Source organism: Phyllobates terribilis, unplaced genomic scaffold, assembly GCF_046119375.1.
Source record: "Phyllobates terribilis strain yellow unplaced genomic scaffold, ASM4611937v1 Scaffold_296__1_contigs__length_2355070, whole genome shotgun sequence".
NCBI lineage: Eukaryota > Metazoa > Chordata > Amphibia > Anura > Dendrobatidae > Phyllobates > Phyllobates terribilis.
The window spans coordinates 1,896,721-1,909,030 of record NW_027363056.1 but is presented as its reverse complement, the minus strand read 5'-3'; the positions used below and the strand labels follow the sequence as shown (position 1 = coordinate 1,909,030).

At 44.7% G+C, this 12,310-nt stretch overlaps 1 protein-coding gene across 1 annotated transcript; it reads right to left on the bottom strand.

The window, feature by feature from the left end:
• Nucleotides 1-8,740: 8,740 nt before the first annotated feature.
• LOC141220438 (uncharacterized) lies at nt 8,741-11,264 on the bottom strand. The gene is made up of 2 exons (XM_073666357.1): nt 10,781-11,264; nt 8,741-10,569 (listed from the first exon to the last, which is right to left on the bottom strand). The coding sequence occupies exons 1-2, from the start codon at nt 10,980-10,982 to the stop codon at nt 8,936-8,938; spliced, it is 1,836 nt and encodes a 611-aa protein (XP_073522458.1). The 5' UTR covers nt 10,983-11,264; the 3' UTR covers nt 8,741-8,935.
• Nucleotides 11,265-12,310: the final 1,046 nt, after the last annotated feature.

The window sequence follows — 12,310 nt, the reverse complement described above, 5'->3', positions numbered from 1 at the left end:
GAGTGCGGCCCCAGGGCAGTGTGGTGGATGGTGGGAGTGATGGTAGTGAGAGTCCCAGTGCTGATAGTGCTGGAGGAGCAAGGAGCACGCAGACAACAGGTTGCAGTCCAGGGTCTTTACTAGAACAGGTAAATTGACCCACAAACAGTCCCAGCTAGGAGGGGACCTGGATGTCTGAGAGCAACGGGGAAATTGGCCCTGGTCAGGGTGAGGGTGTAGGCCTACCGTGCTTTCTGCGCTCCTTCTGGCTATCTCCTCGTTATAGGGTAACAGCCCACGTTTCCGAGCTTTCCGTGTATTCTCGCCTATATGGCCTGCGACGTGGGTTCCTTTCTGCTCCCAGCCTTGTACGGCTTTACTGGTCCCTTCTGTTGTGGCAGGGCCTCCAGGCTTCTTAGGCCAAGGAATATACAGTCCCTTGCGGACTGGTTCTCTGCTGGGGGATGTAGAATCCTCTCAGCCTCAGACACCAAAGTCTGGTAAAGTAAGTCTTTTATCTGGCAAGACAGGCTCTCTTCGCCTCTTGTCTCTGGCTGTGCTCTGGGACAAGTCTCAGTCCTGAGACAGGCCTTCAAGTTCTCTCTAACCCTGCCCCCAGCACCAGCTTTTATAGGGGCAGCCAGCTCCCCCTACTGGCCTGAGACAGGAGGCATTGCATGCTAATGTTCCCCTGACTAGAGAACCTCCCCCTTGCTCTCAGACACAGCTTTATTTACACTTATAGCATCCAGGCCAGGGTGACACACAGGACCTTCCAATGTCTGGATGATCGCCAGTTACCGTGGTGACCATCGGACGCCGGATGCACGTGACCATGTAGTAGTGAGCAAGGCCCGCTTGAGGACCTTAGTTGCCAAGGTGATCACTGCACGCCGGAAGCTTGCTACCGGAAGTGGTATGGCGTTTGCCGCAAACTGAGGGCGGTCGCCTAGTTTAGATGACCGCTCTGCAAAATGAGTTTAAGAGCAAGAACGGGGGACAGCATCAAAGGGGTACAGTACATTTGAGTGATTTCTGCCTACAATGATCACACAATGACTGATTACATAATGACTGCAGGATGATATAAATGACTACAGGATCAGGGAACCCCATTGGAATTATAGGCGGTTACCATGGTGAAGGTAAACAATGATGGGGAAAGGTCCCCTCCCCGGTAAATTATTTAGGAGGCCCATCAAACAGCGGTAAATGAGAATAAACAAGAAGGGAGAGACATGTGGCCATCTCCCCCTTTTTTCAGGAGAGTGTGGCACTCTGCACCTCCTCAGAGAAACCCACCACTGTGGGACCTCCATATGTTCGGATATTTTTGATATCTCGTTTTTAGGCACAGAGCACTTTATTTAAGCACTGGGACGCTTTTTGTTGGATTGTAATAATGTTTAGCAACTTGGTCTCATATTAATAGTGCTCTATTACATGGCTTTTTTCCCAACAATTATAGTACACTCCCCTGATGACTTCTCCTCACGGAGAAAGAAACGCGTCAGGAGGGATGAACCACACTTGTGTACTGCCCTTGTTAGGGCGTGAGTGCACGGGGTACGACAGGGTAGTAAGGAATATATCCTGTCGATCTCTACATATTTTTACCCCTAGTCGTTTGACTCCCCTTCAGCCATAAACGGGTAAGAGCTATACATGTCTTTTTTCTTCTTTGAATGTTGGGGTATGATGCACTTTAGCACCTTGTGATTTTTAATTGTTCTAATGGAGAGAGGTAATGGATGTATGTTTTATGTTATAACCGCGCGCCTTTTTTTTTTTAAGCTTTTTTCACTGTTTTCAGAACATTAACAGTAAGAACATGGAAGAGTCCAGGAGCCATTTGGTGAGCTGCATATCCTGCTACATGTTCACAGACTTGCCAGTGGAAAAGCCAAACTTCACATGCCAGAAATGCAAGCTTGTGTCCCTGTTGGAGGAAAAGTTGCGAAATCTAGAAGAGAGGTTAACTACCTTGAAAATCATTAAGGAAGGTGAAGAGTTCTTAGATAGAGCAGAATTATCTCTTCATGATTCAGAAAGAGAAGAAATTCGAACTGCACCTGACGAAACAGAGGAATGGAAGCCTGTGACCCAGAGAAGCAGGAGGATCGAGAGGCAGTCAGCACCCATACTGCTCAGGAACCAGTACCAGGCTCTCTCGCAGGAGAACCATGAAGAAATACAGCAAGATAAGACTTTGCCAGCAATGAATAACCTTGTAAGCCCTCAGAATCCTCCTGGATGGAGAAAGAAGAATGTTGTGAAGAAAAAACGGAGAGTGGTGGTCATGGGGGATTCCCTGTTAAGAGGAACAGAGGCCGCTATCTGCAGACCAGACATAACCTCAAGAGAAATGTGCTGTCTTCCAGGAGCAAAAATTAAAGATGTGTCTGACAGGATATCAAGACTCTTCAGACCTACAGATCACTACCCATTCCTGCTAATACATGTGGGGACAAATGACACCGCAAGAAAGGACCTGGAAACCATCTGCAGTGACTTTGAAGACTTAGGCAAGAAAGTGAAAGAATTGGGAGCGCAGGTGGTCTTCTCATCCATCCTCCCAGTGGATGGCCATGGAACAATGAGGTGGAATAAGATTCTACAGGTGAACAACTGGCTACGTCGATGGTGCCGTCAACAAGGATTTGGATTTCTGGATCACGGAATGAATTACCTATACGATGGACTACTTGCTAGAGATGGGGTGCACCTTACGAAGACTGGAAAACATGTATTTGGAAGTCGCCTTGCTACACTCATCAGGAGAGCTTTAAACTAGAACAATGTGGGAAGGGAAGCAAAAGGCCAGAAAAAGCCATACAGCTGACAAATACTATTGAGATCTCTGCTACTGGAAGTGGAAAGGAAGAACAAAGACAAAACAATTTAAATAATAAAAATATGGGAGGAAGAGAAACCAATCACAAACTAAAATGTTTTTATACAAATGCACAAAGCATGGGCAACAAACAAGGAGAATTGGAACTACTAACGCAGGAAAAGGAATATGATGTCATTGGAATCACTGAAACTTGGTGGGACGAAACACATGATTGGAATAAAAGGCTAAAAGGATACAATTTATTTGCAAGAAACAGACTTGATAAACGAGGAGGAGGTGTCGCATTGTATGTTAGAAAAGTGTATATCTGCACAGAGATTGAAGCTTCAGAGACTGGGAGTTCTGTGGAAACTGTTTGGGTAAGAATACAAGGAGAGAACAACGGAAAGGACACCATTGTAGGCATTTACTACAGGCCACCTGGGCAAGCTGAAGATATGGATGAACTCTTTATGTATCAAATGACCAAGTTCTCCAAAAAATATGACGTAGTGGTCATGGGAGATTTCAACTATCCAGACATTTGTTGGGAATCTCTCTCAAGTAAAACTAACAGGTCAAGCAAATTCTTATCCTCTCTTGCTGACAACTTTATCTTCCAAAAGGTAGGGGAGAAAACAAGGGGATCTGCTACTTTGGATCTAATCCTTATAAACAGGGAGGAAATCGTTGAGGAGGTAAAGGTGGCTGGGACGCTAGGAGGCAGCGATCATGCTATTATAGAATTTTGGATAACTAGAGGAGGAAGACATGTGAAGACTCAAACTTCAAGGTTAGATTTTAGAAAGGCAGATTTTAAGAGACTCAGAAAGAGAATAGGAGGGATCCAATGGCTGGATGTCCTTAAGGACAAAAATGTCCAGGAAGGATGGGAAATTTTTAAAAATGAGATTCTCAAAGCACAATCGTTAACAATCCCGAAAAGTAGGAAGAATGGGAAGCATTTAAGGAAACCAGGATGGATGAACACAGAACTTAAACACATGCTAAAAAGAAAGAAAGAAATGTTTATTAAATGGAAAGAGGGAGGCATATCTAAAGAAGATTATAATGCAGTCTGCAGATCCTGCAGTGCACGTATCAGGTTAGCTAAAGCTGACAATGAATTAAGGCTTGCAAGAGATGTCAAAAGCAATAAAAAAGGATTTTGGGGGTATGTCAAAAGTAAAAGAAAAGTCAAAAATGCTATAGGATTTTTACAGGATGAAAATGGAGAAATGGTAAGAGAGGATGTTGAGAAGGCCGAACTTTTTAATTCCTATTTTGCATCTGTTTTCTCTCAGAAAGAAAATGTAACATCAACTGATCTTCACTGTTCTTTTAGAGGAATAGAGGAATCCAAGTTATCTGTAAACAGAAAGATTGTGAGGGAATATTTAGCTAACATAAATGAGTTCAAGTCTCCAGGTCCAGATGAATTACACCCCAGAGTACTGAAGGAGATCATAGAAGAAATTTTAGAACCACTCTCCATAATCTTTGAAAATTCTTGGAGAACAGGAGAAGTCCCAGAAGACTGGAGAAGAGCAAATGTTGTTCCTATCTTCAAAAAGGGGAAGAAGGTGGACCCAGGGAACTATAGGCCGGTGAGTCTGACTTCTATACCAGGAAAGATCTTTGAACAAATTATTAAACAACATGTATGTAAGTACATGGATAAGAATGAAGTGATTAACCAGAGTCAGCATGGGTTTGTAACTAACAAGTCATGTCAGACTAACTTAATTTCCTTCTATGACAGAATCACTGACTGGGTGGATCAGGGAAATGCTGTAGATATAGTATATCTTGACTTCAGCAAAGCATTTGACAAAGTATCTCACACCATCCTTATTGAAAAAATGACCAAGTATGCAATGGACCAGGCAACTGTTAGGTGGATTCATAACTGGCTTAGTGATCGGACTCAAAGGGTGGTTGTAAATGGCTTCACATCCAGCTGGATGAATGTCTCAAGTGGGGTACCACAGGGCTCCGTCCTGGGACCTGTATTGTTCAACATCTTTATCAATGATTTAGATGAAGGAATTGAGGGTAAACTGATTAAATTTGCTGATGACACAAAGCTAGGAGGGATAGCTAATACTAGAGAAGAGAGAGAGAGGATTCAAAAAGACCTAAATAAACTGGAGCAGTGGGCAGCAACCAACAGAATGGTTTTTAACAGGGAAAAATGCAAAGTACTACATCTGGGGGCAATAAAAATGAAAAAAGCATATACAGAATGGGAGGAATAGAGCTAAGCAACAGTACATGTGAAAAAGACTTAGGTATACTAATAGATCATAGACTGAACATGAGTCAACAGTGTGATGCAGCAGCAAAAAAGGCAAATACAATTCTGGGATGTATTAACAGAAGCATACAGTCTAGATCACGTGAAGTCATTATCGGTCTTTACTCCTCTTTGGTCAGACCTCATCTGGAATACTGTGTACAGTTTTGGGCACCACATTTTAAAAAAGACATAGACAAACTGGAGCAAGTTCAGAGAAGAGCGACCAGAATGGTGACTGGTCTGCAAACCATGTCCTATGAGGAACGGTTGCAGGATTTGGGAATGTTTAGCTTGCAAAAAAGAAGACTGAGAGGAGACTTAATAGCTGTCTACAAATATGTCAAGGGCTGTCACATTGTAGAAGGATCATCTTTATTCTCATTTGCACAAGGAAAGACTAGAAGCAATGGGATGAAACTAAATGGGAGGAGACACAGATTAGATATTAGAAAAAACTTTTTGACAGTTAGGGTGATTAATGAGTGGAACAGGCTGCCACGAGAGGTGGTGAGTTCCCCTTCAATGGACGTCTTCAAACAGAGGCTGGACAGACATCTGTCTGAGATGATTTAGTGAATCCTGCTTTGAGCAGGGGGTTGGACCAGATGACCCAGGAGGTCCCTTCCAACTCTACCATTCTATGATTCTATGATTCTATGCTTAATATTTAGTGGACCCAGATAATTTGGTGTCTTTAAAACTGTTATGATCTGCAAAATGAACTAAGGAAAGATAGGGGAAGGCTGTCCCTACAGTAAGACTAAGCTGAATCCCTACGATGTAGCGGGCTGCCTGTTCCTAGCGAACAGACCCGCCTTAGTCCTCGGCTAGTCTGAACGAAGACCTATAGCATAAGGGAGGGGTCCCTAAAAGAACTAAGGACTGGGACAAAAAATGGGACACCTCCTAAACAGAAAGTAGTTGCAGAACACAAAAAGACAAACTGACAAAAAGGTACTAGAGGTCCCAGAAGGACCAAGCGAGCTGCCAGATAGGCACAGAAGCACCTGGCTAGAGAAGCAGTCAAACAACACTGAAGTCCAGCACAGCCAAAAGGGCGGAGCTGGAATATAAAGGCAGATGGTCACGTGACCGCAAAACACAAGATGGAAAAAACAAACAGGAGGGTTCTAACAAAGACTATATACTGTGTCATACTCTGATGGTATTGGAGTTGGTGGGGTGTTAGCAGTTGTTAGCCCACCCACCTTTTTAATTAAGTATTAATAAAAGGTATGTTTTAAAGGGATTTTCTATGCTATAACAAAAATTGGCAGTCCAGGTGCATCAATGTGGAGGGGGGGCTGCTGACACCACAAATATTTCAGCTAGATGAGCATCCTCGGACGCACATTCTGCTGCAATATATTGCAGCGCAGGGGATCCGCCCGCTCCCTGCACTGCACTCCAATTTGCGGCCAGTAGCTGACCTCTTCATGCCCATGACTGGGGGCATTGACGTCATGTGCGATGGTGGGGACACCGAAGTCAGCTGGCGGCTCCGGCTCCTGCTCAGCTTGGTCGCCATAAAAGCAGGGGGGCCCAAACACATTTCTTGCACAGGGGCCCCAAGCTGTCTGTGTCCGCCCCTGCTTCAGCTGATCGTTCAGCAGACAGCCTTTCAAGTCGACATTCTCATACACAGGAGCGCTCGCTCAGCCTACAGTTTACAACATCTAAATTAATACATCAACAGGACCGCCGCCAGCAGACTGCTACATCACCAGAACCGCCGGCAGCAGACTGCTACATCACCAGAACCGCCGGCAGCAGACTGCTACATCACCAGAACCGCCGGCAGCAGACTGCTACATCACCAGAACCGCCGCCAGCAGACTGCTACATCACCAGAACCGCCGCCAGCAGACTGCTACATCACCAGAACCGCCGCCAGCAGACTGCTACATCACCAGAACCGCCGCCAGCAGACTGCTACATCACCAGAACCGCCGGCAGCAGACTGCTACATCACCAGAACCGCCGGCAGCAGACTGCTACATCACCAGAACCGCCGGCAGCAGACTGCTACATCACCAGAACCGCCGCCAGCAGACTGCTACATCACCAGAACCGCCGCCAGCAGACTGCTACATCACCAGAACCGCCGCCAGCAGACTGCTACATCACCAGAACCGCCGCCAGCAGACTGCTACATCACCAGAACCGCCGCCAGCAGACTGCTACATCACCAGAACCGCCGCCAGCAGACTGCTACATCACCAGAACCGCCGCCAGCAGACTGCTACATCACCAGAACCGCCGCCAGCAGACTGCTACATCACCAGAACCGCCTCCAGCAGACTGCTACATCACCAGAACCGCCGCCAGCAGATTGCTACATCACCAGAACCGCCGCCAGCAGACTTCTACATCACCAGAACCGCCGCCAGCAGACTTCTACATCACCAGAACCGCCGCCAGCAGACTGCTCCATCACCAGAACCGCCGCCAGCAGACTGCTACATCACCAGAACCGCCGCCAGCAGACTGCTACATCACCAGAACCGCCGCCAGCAGACTGCTACATCACCAGAACCGCCGCCAGCAGACTTCTACATCACCAGAACCGCCGCCAGCAGACTGCTACATCACCAGAACCGCTGCCAGCAGACTGCTACATCACCAGAACCGCCGCCAGCAGACTGCTACATCACCAGAACCGCCGCCAGCAGACTGCTACATCACCAGAACCGCCGCCAACAGACTTCTACATCACCAGAACTGCCGCCAGCAGACTGCTACATCACCAGAACCACCGCCAGCAGACTGCTACATCACAGAACCGCCGCCAGCAGACTGCTACATCACCAGAACCGCCGCCAGCAGACTGCTACATCACCAGAACCGCCGCCAGCAGACTGCTACATCACCAGAACCGCCGCCAGCAGACTTCTACATCACCAGAACCGCCGCCAGCAGACTTCTACATCACCAGAACCGCCGCCAGCAGACTGCTACATCACCAGAACCGCCGCCAGCAGACTGCTACATCACCAGAACCGCCAGCAGCAGACTGCTACATCACAGAACCGCCGCCAGCAGACTGCTACATCACCAGAACCGCCGCCAGCAGACTGCTACATCACCAGAACCGCCGCCAGCAGACTGCTACATCACCAGAACCGCCGCCAGCAGACTTCTACATCACCAGAACCGCCGCCAGCAGACTGCTACATCACCAGAACCGCCGCCAGCAGACTGCTACATCACCAGAACCGCCGGCAGCAGACTGCTACATCACAGAACCGCCGCCAGCAGACTGCTACATCACCAGAACCGCCGCCAGCAGACTGCTACATCACCAGAACCGCCGCCAGCAGACTGCTACATCACCAGAACCGCCGCCAGCAGACTGCTACATCACAGAACCGCCACCAGCAGACTGCTACATCACCAGAACCGCCGGCAGCAGACTGCTACACAGGGTGGATTTGATTTAAATCAGTGATTTAAATCAAAGTTTCTACCTAAACTAGTTCTTGCTACTTTAACATGCAAGTAGATGAAGATTTTTAGAATCACTTTTTAGATTACTTTTTTCTCCCCAGTTTAATGGGTTAATCATTCATATTTGGACACCACTGTTCTGTTGTACTTAGGAAGGAGAAAAATAATCCTGACCTTAATAACAATTTAAATAGATTTATTCAACTGAAACAATAACAACATTACAGCATAAGTTATTTGCTTAAACAAACATCCATGTTTGTTAACTAATTTGGCTAAACAAAATATATATATATATTTTAAGAAACTTAGACTGTCAGCCCAGCCGACACATGAAAAACTTAAATACTACTGTCCCTGCTGTCCTCTGTAGCTCACTCGTCGTCATCTTCATCATCATCTTCTTCTTTGTTCCTATTCATAATCTGGAAAAGAAAAACAAGCTTTCCTGCTTTATTGGGTCCCAACCGATTTCTCAATTTAGAATGAATGAGTCCAAAGGAAGAGAATATTCTTTCAACGCCTGCAGAAGAAGCTACTGCTGTTAAAAGTGAAATCATTACTTGAACAGTCTCTAAATCCAAGCGCTTAAGTGACTTCCACCAGTTTACTGGTGTGACCTTCCTTAAAATATCTTCAGCAAACATATATTTCTTGAATGGTTCCCCCTTAGCTCTGAAGTTTATTATAGTTGGCATTAAAGATGGATGATTGCTGGATACCCATGTCATAGCTAACTCCTCTTCCTCAGCACTTAGGTTTTGACCCTGATATTGGATATTGACAATATTTGCCAAAAAATGAGCTGGAGTCAGTGCTTGTCCCATTCGTTTGTTTACTGCTTGTAATTTAATTCTGTCCATGTGTAGTTCTGTTTTTAAGTGTTCACTCAGTTCCTTCCAAATTTCAACAGCATCCGCAATAAAACAGCTATTTTTCTGTATTTTGTTTAAAGCTTGAGAGATGGGTTTCAGGAAGCTCAGCATATGTTCAACATTTCTCTTAAGCCCAATGTTGAGGATTTTGGCCGTGACAGTGCCATCTATTTTATCTCGATTTTCTTCACAAAGTGTCATCAGAATAGGCCAGTTTTCGATATACTGCTCAAAACAGTCCACCACAGAGTTCCATCTAACATCTTGTGGGAGCGTTAGCTTGGTTCCACCCATCCTTTTCAGAGCTGCTGCAGCAAAATGATTATTACGGAAGTATTTAGCAATTTCAACAACATTAGCCTTTATTTCTGGAACACTTAAGTCTTTGGCTAAGAGGTGCAGCAAATGAGCACTGCAACCATATGTTATTAGCAGCTTTGTATTCCCTCCCTGCTCTTCTAAATTTCTTCTCATCTTGGATACGTTTGCAGCATTGTCAGTGACCAAACTGCGTACTAGACATTTGAATTTTTGTTCACATGCTGTTATAGCTTTTACTGCCACTTCTTGTAAGTATTCTGCTGTGTGTGCATTTCCTGACGTATCAGTTGTTTGTGCAAGGAAGACTTTACCTTCTTCTGTTGTTATATAAGCACATACAATAGGATCATTGTGGACATTACTCCACCCATCAATACTTAGGTTAACAATTTTACCCTCCAGAGCTGTTGCACATTGCTCCATTTCTCTGTCATACACTTGATCCAGCAGTTTCCCTGCAACATCAGCTCTGCTGGGTGGACTGTATCCTGGTCTCAGTGACTGAACCATATTAATGAAATGTGGGTTCTCAGTCAGACGGAAAGAAGAGTTCGTTGCATAAATAAACTGGGCAATTTTTTCATCAATCAACTCTTTTTCTAATCTGCTAGTTCTTATCACAAACCTATCTATGGTGGTTCCAGGAGGTAAAGGTTTTTTCTTCCTTTTGGGTGATGGTGATATGTGGCTGTGGGTGTCTGATGATGATGCTGCTGCTAATGAAGCAGTATCCTGGATGGATAACTCTGAAACTGTAGAACAGGATGATGGTGATCTTGGAGGTGGATAGTTTCCAGAATCCATGAATTCCCCTAAACAAAAAAAGTCAATGCTGTTATTTTATTGTTTATACAATTTTTGCTTATTGTACACAACACATCACTGCCCCTGCCCCAAAAGGAATATTTGTTTTTCTTCATAACTGTACCAAATGACAGTAACATGCAGTAATAATAAGAAATATAATTTTTCTCACACATGACAGTTCAGTCTTTAGAAATAGGATTCAATAAAAATGTTTACCAACAGATCCTGCCTGTTCAGAAGTGTTTCTTTGGTCATCTTCATCACCGCACTTCTCATGATGTTGCCTCATTCGCGCCACCAGGCTTTGCATCTCTTTGTTGCATCGTTTGCATTTTGCACGCATGCCTGCCTTACCGATAGGCGAAGGAGCTTCATTAAAATATTCCCAAACTGGGTCTCTTTTACGGCCTGCTGCCATTATAAGGAAAGAATGTAATAAACCTCAGATCGTACACACAAACAGATCCAGACTTGTCTGTCTGTGGCTATGCTGCAGTATTGTGCTCAAAGTTTCACTTTCATTTTCTTGTCTGCTTGCCCTTCCTCCTCCTCACACTTAGATTCACATTCTTCTTGTATTGTGCAGATCTATTCCACTCCAAACAATCAGAAACATATTGTCTAACTTCTTGGACTTGGCACTGAAGGGGTTGATTCTGTATTCATAGGTTTGTAGAACAATAGGATTAAGGTCTTTTTCTCAACTCTGTTCATGTTGTAACATTTTTGCCGTGAAGAAGAGGCTGGGACCTCCGCGGAGTCAAATTCAGTTTTGAGAACTGCGTAAGTAAAGCGAGCGTCTGTGATAATATAGGAGAGAAACTGCCCACTAATCCTACAGAAACCTCTGGAAGAACATGGCATTGTGAATGTTACACATATACAGCCTTTATTCTTCTGAGTTAAACAACTCAGCTTTATCTCATGATGGAAGAACCTTTGGATGGTAAAATATTTTCCTCAAAAAGCAGTTTATTGAAAAAAATCCGATTTAAATCAAAAAAATCTGATTGTTTTGATTTTTTAAAAAAAAAACATTGATTTTTATCCACCCTGCCCACAGACGTAAAAATACTGGCCAAGGTGTTGGCTCTGAGGTTGAGTAAAGTTATTTTTACAATAAGCCATGCTGATCAATCTGGGTTCATGCTGACGAGGTCTACTGCTGTTAACATTTGTAGGATCACTTGAATCTTTAGATGCCACCTGAAAATTCCGGAGACAGTGTCATTGGTTCCATGTATGCCACTAAGGCATTTAATAGCATAGAGTGGGAGTTCCTCTGGTAGTGTTGGAAATGTTCAGATCGGGACCTAAATGTATCTCTTGGATTAAATTACTATACCGGTAACTCAAGGCAAAGTTGAGAATCAATGGTTTTCTCATAAAGTCTTACACTGTGGGCACGCAGAAGAGGTGTCCCTTGTCTCCCCTGCTCATTGTGATGGCCATAGAGCCTCTGGCAGCAGCTAATGAAGAGCATCCAGACAATGTTGATTTTCATTGTTAAGATGTGGAGTTAATGGTTGCCCTTTAAGTCGATGACCCATTGTTATTTTTAGCACATGCTTCCTCTACGTTATTAGCGGCAATATCCGTATTTGAAGGATTTGGATATTTGTCTGATTTGACCATCGCCTGGTCTAAATCTGTTCTACTTCCCAGAGAGAAAATGTGTTGCTCCTTGATAGCTCCACATTGTGCCACAGGTGGTTTCAGAGGTCCAATATTTCAGACTAAAAATAA

Bases quoted from the DNA above. Each gene is read 5' to 3' on its own strand.
- LOC141220438 (XM_073666357.1), bottom strand. From the start codon at position 10,982: ATGGCAGCAGGCCGTAAAAGAGACCCAGTTTGGGAATATTTTAATGAA. The intron at 10,570-10,780 runs GTAAACATTTTT...TTTTTTGTTTAG, and splicing joins TGAACAGGCAGGATCTGTTG to GGGAATTCATGGATTCTGGA.